The following is an 8,153-nucleotide window of genomic DNA, read 5'->3' on the forward strand; positions in this document are numbered from 1 at the left end:
GGTGGGGTGTGCCACGGGGGGGTGCGGGACGGCGGGTACAGGAGCGGGGTGCGGACGGTGAATAGGGCAGCAGCCCCTCAGTCGGCCGGTTGGTCAGTCACCTGGAGTCCGATGACACAGCCCAGCAGCTTGATGGTCTGCCTGGTGAAGGAGGGTTCCTGGGTCTCCACTCGGGGAGATGGAAATGGTTGCTCCTGTACGCCAGGTTTTAGCTCATTCCCAAACACACAGGCTTTAACAACAGGGAAGCAGATCCCACGGCCTGGAATACAGTAAACACTGGAGATTAAACATGGCCCACGCATGAACCAACCCCACACTGCCATCAGTGATCGAGAGCACCACTCTCACACACAACAGCGAGAGGCCGGGGAAAGGTGGGGGCGCACACACATTTACAGGGGAGGCATTTCAGAGTAAAGGGGAAAGCAGCTGATACCGCATCACCAAAACAGGGGCAGTTATAACCAGGCAGCTGATTCCCCATCACCAAAACCGGGGCAGTTATAACCAGGCAGCTGATATCCCATCACCAAAACCGGGACAGTTCTAACCAGGCAGCTGATTCCCCACCACCAAAACCGGGACAGTTATAACCAGGCAGCTGATTCCCCACCACCAAAACCGGGACAGTTATAACCAGGCAGCTGATAGCCCACCAACAAAACTGGGACAGTTATAACCAGGCAGCTGATATCCCATCACCAAAACCGGGACAGTTATAACCAGGCAGCTGAAATCCCATCACCAAAACCGGGACAGTTATAACCAGACAGCTGATATCCCATCACCAAAACCAGGACAGTGATAACCAGGCAGCTGATTCCCCACCACCAAAACCGGGACAGTTATAACCAGACAGCTGATATCCCATCACCAAAACCAGGACAGTTATACCAGACAGCTGATATCCCATCACCAAAACCAGGACAGTTATAACCAGGCAGCTGAAATCCCATCACCAAAACCGGGACAGTTATAACCAGGCAGCTGACTCCCCACCATCAAAACCGGGACAGTTATAACCATCGCAGCTGATATCCCATCACCAAAACTGAGGCAGTTATAACCAGGCAGCAGATATCCCATCACCAAAACTGGGACAGTTATAACCAGGCAGCTGATATCCCATCACCAAAACCGGGACAGTTATAACCAGGCAGCTGATATCCCATCACCACAACCGGGACAGTTATAACCAGGCAGCTGATATCCCATCACCACAACCGGGACAGTTATAACCAGGCAGCTGATATCCCATCACCACAACCGGGACAGTTATAACCAGGCAGCTGAAACCCCACCATCAAAACCGGGGCAGTTATAACCAGACAGCTGAAACCCCACCATCAAAACCGGGACAGTTATAACCAGACAGCTGATACCCCATCACCAAAACCGGGACAGTTATAACCAGGCAGCTGATATCCCATCACCAAAACCGGGGCAGTTATAACCAGACAGCTGAAACCCCACCATCAAAACCGGGACAGTTATAACCAGACAGCTGATACCCCATCACCAAAACCGGGGCAGTTATAACCAGGCAGCGGATACCCCACCACCAAAACCGGGACAGTTATAACCAGGCAGCTGATACCCCATCACCAAAACTGAGGCAGTTATAACCAGGCAGCTGATACCCCATCACCAAAACAGCGGCAGTCATAACCAGGTAGCAGATATCCTATCACCAAAACCAGGGCAGTCATAACCAGGCAGCTGATATCCCATCACCAAAACAGGGGCAGTTATAACCAGACAGCTGATATCCCACCACCAAAACCGGGACAGTTATAACCAGACAGCTGATACCCCATCACCAAAACAGGGGCAGCTATAACCAGGCAGCGGATACCCCACCACCAAAACCGGGGCAGCTATAACCAGGCAGCGGATACCCCACCACCAAAACCGGGACAGTTATAACCAGGCAGCTGATATCCCATCACCAAAACCGGGACAGTTATAACCAGGCAGCTGATATCCCATCACCAAAACTGAGGCAGTTATAACCAGGCAGCTGATATCCCATCACCAAAACAGGGGCAGTCATAACCAGGCAGCTGATATCCCACCACCAAAACCGGGACAGTTATAACCAGGCAGCTGATATCCCAGCACCAAAACCGGGACAGTTATAACCAGGCAGCTGATATCCCATCACCAAAACCGGGACAGTTAAAACCAGGCAGCTGATACCCCATCACCAAAACCGGGACAGTTATAACCAGGCAGCTGATACCCCATCACCAAAACCAGGACAGTTATAACCAGGCAGCTGATACCCCACCAACAAAACCGGGGCAGTTATAACCAGGCAGCTGATATCCCATCACCAAAACTGGGACAGTTATAACCAGGCAGCTGATATCCCATCACCAAAACAGGGCAGTTATAACCAGGCAGCTGATATCCCATCACCAAAACCGGGACAGTTATAACCAGGCAGTTGATATCCCACCAACAAAACCGGAACAGTTATAACCAGGCAGCTGATATCCCATCACCAAAACAGGGGCAGTTATAACCAGGCGGCTGATACCCCATCACCAAAACTGGGACAGTTATAACCAGGCAGCTGATATCCCATCACCAAAACTGGGACAGTTATAACCAGGCGGCTGATACCCCATAATTAGAGAGCAGGTTATACTGGAAAGCCTGGGTGTTTGTAGTGACAGCACGGTGGCTGCTGATCTGCAATAGCAAAGAGTTCCTCCTAACCATCCAACCTTCAGCAGCAACAGCACAGCTGTCAGTGAAGTGAGAGGGTGGTGAATGGGACACTCCTATTAGTGAGTCAGTTTAACGTCATTGTGGCAGAGTGTTCTAGCAAAAATACCCAGGGAAGAAAACTGACAGGGTGGAGGAGATGTTTGCGTTTGTTTAACGAGAGCCTAGGTGGATTTGTAACGGGCAGCGTGGGTTTGTCTGGATTGAATACTTTGATCAAGATATGCTCGATGCAGGCTGTGGTCTCAGGGGATACTGAGAAAGAGTCACAGTTAGAAGCTGGTGAACAGAAGGAATTGTCATGTGAAAGGGAGGCTGGGCTCACACTGGTGAAATGACTGCCTGAGGGACATTTCCCATAAGCCAGGCTGGGAAACAGTTACCCTGGGGACAGAGCTCGGAGCACAGGCCTCTCTGTTGGAACGGGAATCCCGAGGCACATGTAAAAACCAGCCAAAGCTATCAAACCAATCAGCAAACAGTAACTCCAGAACAACTAACATCTTCTCAGAACAGAGAACAGTTTCATCTGCACACATTGTGTACAACGGCAGTGAATGAGGAGGGGTATGGGCCAATGGGATGGTGTAGAGCGGGGAGTGAATGAGGAGGGGTTTGGGCCAATGGGATGGTGTAGAGTGGGAGTGAATGAGGAGGGGTTTGGGCCAATGGGATGGTGTAGAGCGGGGAGTGAATGAGGAGGGGTTTGGGCCAATGGGATGGTGTAGAGCGGGGAGTGAATGAGGAGGGGTTTGGGCCAATGGGATGGTGTAGAGTGGGAGTGAATGGAGGAGGGGTTTGGGCCAATGGGATGGTGTAGAGCGGGGAGTGAATGAGGAGGGGTTTGGGCCAATGGGATGGTGTAGAGCGGGGAGTGAATGAGGAGGGGTTTGGGCCAATGGGATGGTGTAGAGTGGGAGTGAATGAGGAGGGGTTTGGGCCAATGGGATGGTGTAGAGCGGGGAGTGAATGAGGAGGGGTTTGGGCCAATGGGATGGTGTAGAGCGGGGAGTGAATGAGGAGGGGTTTGGGCCAATGGGATGGTGTAGAGCGGGGAGTGAATGAGGAGGGGTTTGGGCCAATGGGATGGTGTAGAGCGGGGAGTGAATGAGGAGGGGTTTGGGCCAATGGGATGGTGTAGAGCGGGGAGTGAATGAGGAGGGGTTTGGGCCAATGGGATGGTGTAGAGTGGGAGTGAATGAGGAGGGGTTTGGGCCAATGGGATGGTGTAGAGCGGGGAGTGAATGAGGAGGGGTTTGGGCCAATGGGATGGTGTAGAGCGGGGAGTGAATGAGGAGGGGTTTGGGCCAATGGGATGGTGTAGAGCGGGGAGTGAATGAGGAGGGGTTTGGGCCAATGGGATGGTGTAGAGCGGGGAGTGAATGAGGAGGGGTTTGGGCCAATGGGATGGTGTAGAGCGGGGAGTGAATGAGGAGGGGTTTGGGCCAATGGGATGGTGTAGAGTGGGAGTGAATGAGGAGGGGTTTGGGCCAATGGGATGGTGTAGAGCGGGGAGTGAATGAGGAGGGGTTTGGGCCAATGGGATGGTGTAGAGCGGGGAGTGAATGAGGAGGGGTTTGGGCCAATGGGATGGTGTAGAGCGGGGAGTGAATGAGGAGGGGTTTGGGCCAATGGGATGGTGTAGAGCGGGGAGTGAATGAGGAGGGGTTTGGGCCAATGGGATGGTGTAGAGCGGGGAGTGAATGAGGAGGGGTTTGGGCCAATGGGATGGTGTAGAGTGGGAGTGAATGAGGAGGGGTTTGGGCCAATGGGATGGTGTAGAGCGGGGAGTGAATGAGGAGGGGTTTGGGCCAATGGGATGGTGTAGAGCGGGGAGTGAATGAGGAGGGGTTTGGGCCAATGGGATGGTGTTGAGTGGGAGTGAATGAGGAGGGTTTGGGCCAATGGGATGGTGTTGAATGGGAGTGAATGAGGAGGGATTTGGGCCAATGGGATGGTGTTGAGTGGGGGTGAATGAGTAGGGGTTTGGGCCAATGGGATGGTGTTGAGTAGGCAGTGAGGGAGGAGGGGTTTGGGCCAATGGAATGGTGTGAAAAGTCTCTGCTGGAGAGCAATCCCAAGCGTATGATACTGACCTGTTTCCAGGTAGTTGCTCTTCTTGAAATACTGAACCAGGAGATATCCCGGGATGATAATTGTAGCATAACCAGCCAGATTAACCAAGAAACGCAAAACCCAATAATCTGACCACACTCCATCGACAGCAGCGTCCTCTGCATAGACTGAGGAGATGACCACCATCAGAACGAACAAGATGCTGAAATATAACCATATCCAAACATGAAACCAGGTGCTCTCTCTGCTTCACAATCCTCCCCTTCTCGTGAGACTGCCATATCGTCCCCATCTCCTGGGTCATCAGGGATGAGACACAACTCCTGGCTGAGCCAGTGATGGCCACATCCACTGAACAAATAGTAAAATAAAAATCATATTCAGTTCCTCCATTCTTCCTGTCAGAAGTGTATAACCTCATTACCCCATACATATTCCAAACTCTGAGTTTTATACCTGTCTCGATCTCTCTGCAGAGTGTGTGTGTCATCCTCACCACTCACTTTCCCACCTCCACAAACCTGGCCAATGTACAGTCAGTCACAAATATTGTGAATAATTCTGAGCCCAGCCCTGTGGCATTCCTCCCTGCAAATGTCCCCCTTATCCCAATGCTGTTTTCTATCAGTTAGCCAATCGGCTATCCATGCTAACACAGAATGGCCAACCCCATGGGCTCTTATCAAGTTCAGCAGCTTTATATGTGGTACCTTATGGCAGACTCAGAAATGTCATAGCACAGAATGTCATTCAGCCCATAATGCCTGAAGCAGGTCTCTTCCCCAGTGCTAATCTCCTGCCCACTGTTACTATCCAAATAACCATCCCAGGCCCTCTTCAACTGACCCTACCTCCACCACATTTTCAGACAATACATTCCACATCCTAACTATTCACTGAGTGAAGGATTCATCTTGCACATCACCTGGGCTTCTTTTAGAACACAGAACATAGAAAAGCACAGAACAGGCCCTTCAACCCACGATGTTGTGCCGAGGATTATTCCTAATCTAAAATAAAATAACCTAACCTATGCACCCCTCAACTCACTGCTATCCATGTGCATGTCCAGCAGTCGCTTAAATGTCCCCAATGACTCTGCTTCCACCACCACCGCTGGCAACGCATTCCATGCATTCACAACTCTCTGTGTAAAGAACCTACCTCTGATGTCTCCTCTATACCATTTTCCTAATACATTAAAACTTGGACGCCTTGTACCAGTCAATCCTGCCCTGGGGAAAAGTCTCTGGCTATTGACTCTATCTATTCCTCTCATTACCTTGAATACCTCGATCAGGTCACCTCTCTTCCTCCTCCTTCTCTACAGAGAGAAAGGTCTGAGCTTAGTCAACCTCTCTTCATAAGGCAAGCCCTCCATTCCAATCTTCTTTGCACCCTCTCCAAAGCCTCTGTATCTTTCCTATAATAGGGCGACCAGAACTGGACACAAGAGAGAAAATGCTGGAAAATCTCAGCAGGTCTGGCAGCATCTGTAAGGAGAGAAAAGAGCTGACAAGTCTAACTGACCCTTTGTTAAAGTGTGGTCTCACCAGGGACTTGTAGAACTGTAGCAAAACCTCGCGGCTCTTAAACTCGATCCCCCTGATAATGAAAACCAAAACACCATATGCTTTCTTAACAATCCTATCCACTTGGGTGGCAACTTTGAGGGATCTATGTACTTGCACACCCAGATCCCTCTGTTCCTCCGCACTGCCAAGAATCCTGTCTTTAATCCTATATTCAGCATTCGAGTTCGACCTTCGAAAATGCATCACTTCGCATTTATTCAGGTTGAACTCCATCTGCCATTTCTCAGCCCAGCTCTGCATCCTGTCTATGTCGTGCTGCAGCCTGTAATAGCCCTCTATACTATCGAAGGCACCTCCAACCTCTGTCATTTGCAAATTTACAAACCCACCCCTCAACCTCCTCATCCAAGTCATTTATAAAAACTACAAAGAGCAGAGGCCCAAGAACAGAGCCCTGCGGGACCCCACTCCCCACTGACCTCCAGGCAGAATACTTTCCATCTACAACCACTCTCTGCCTTCTGTCAGCCAGCCAGTTCTGAATCCAGATAGGCAAATCTCCCTACTTTCTGACTTTACGAATGAGCCTACCATGGGGAACCTTATCAAATGCCTTTTGCACATCCTGTTAAATCTAGCCTGACAACTGAGATGCCTCATCCCTGGAACCGTTCCAGTGAAAGTCTTCTGCTCTCTTTCCAATACAGTCCGCCTTTCCAATATTCCCGCTGAGGTCAGACTAGTGTTCAAGTTGAACATCACCTCCTCACCCCTGTACCCTGTGTCCCTGTTAGTAAAGCCAAGAACACCCTGCACTTTATTCACTGCTCTCTCTGCCCACCCTGCCACCTTCAATGATCACTGCCCGTGTACAGCAGCTCCCTCCAATCCTGCACCCCCCCCTTTAGAATTGTACCCCTATTTTATACTGTCTTCCAATATTCTCTGCATTGACCCTTATCTGCCACCTACCTGCCTCCTCCACCCACACTGTCTCCTCGCAGTGGGAAAATCAGGTTGCAAACAGATCCCAGGGAACTGAGATGGTTTTTTTGGAGCAGGTCATGGGAGAGCCCACGAGAGAGTAGGCAATGCTGGATATGGTGATGTGACAGACGTGCTTAGGTGCTGAAGCTAAAGGAACCCCAGGGGGCAGTGACCATAATATGGGAGAGTTCACCTTGCAGTCTGAGAGGGAGGAGCTGGAATCAGATGTAACAGAACCACAACTGGGTAAAGGGAACTACAAAGACATTGTTAAAAATCCCACAACACCAGGTTATAGTCCAACAGGTTTAATTGGAAGCACACTAGCTTTCGGAGCGACGCTCCTTCCTCAGGTGGTTGTGGAAGACACAATTGTAAGACACATAATTTCTTGCAAAAGTTTGATGTAACTGAAATTATATATTGAAAAATACCTTGCTTGTTTGTTAAGACTCTCATTGGTTAGAACGACCGTGTTAGTTTCATCTCATACTCCACAACCACCTGATGAAGGAGCAGTGCTCCGAAAGCTAGTGCTTCCACATAAACCTGTTGGACTCTAACCTGTGTGATTTTTAACTTTGTCCCATCCCAGTCCAACACTGACACCTCCAAATCAAAATTACAAAGACATGAGGGTGGAGCTGGCCAGAGTTGATTGGAAGGGGAGCCGAGCAGAGGGGATGATGGTGGAGCAGCAATGGCAGGAGTTTTGGGGGTAATTTGGGAGGCACAGCAGAAATTCATCCCAAGGAAGAAGTAACTCACTAAGGGGAGGATGTGGCAATCGTGGCTAATAAGGGGAGGCAGGAACAGTAT

The 8,153-nt window shown here is 50.3% G+C and overlaps 1 protein-coding gene across 1 annotated transcript in view; it reads right to left on the reverse strand.

Annotated features, from left to right (window-relative positions):
• The window catches only part of slc35b2 (solute carrier family 35 member B2), a 10,449-nt gene extending 2,994 nt beyond the window's left edge, over nucleotides 1-7,455 (reverse strand). The window contains exons 1-3 of the mRNA XM_043686461.1: nucleotides 7,320-7,455; nucleotides 4,833-5,014; nucleotides 102-262 (exon numbers count right to left, since the gene is read on the reverse strand). Coding sequence (XP_043542396.1) covers nucleotides 102-262; nucleotides 4,833-4,998 — 327 coding nt within the window. The 5' untranslated portion in view covers nucleotides 4,999-5,014; nucleotides 7,320-7,455. The remainder of the gene's footprint in view (nucleotides 1-101; nucleotides 263-4,832; nucleotides 5,015-7,319) is intronic.
• Nucleotides 7,456-8,153: the final 698 nt, after the last annotated feature.

Source organism: Chiloscyllium plagiosum, unplaced genomic scaffold (assembly GCF_004010195.1).
Source record: "Chiloscyllium plagiosum isolate BGI_BamShark_2017 unplaced genomic scaffold, ASM401019v2 scaf_557, whole genome shotgun sequence".
Taxonomy (NCBI): Eukaryota; Metazoa; Chordata; class Chondrichthyes; order Orectolobiformes; family Hemiscylliidae; genus Chiloscyllium; species Chiloscyllium plagiosum.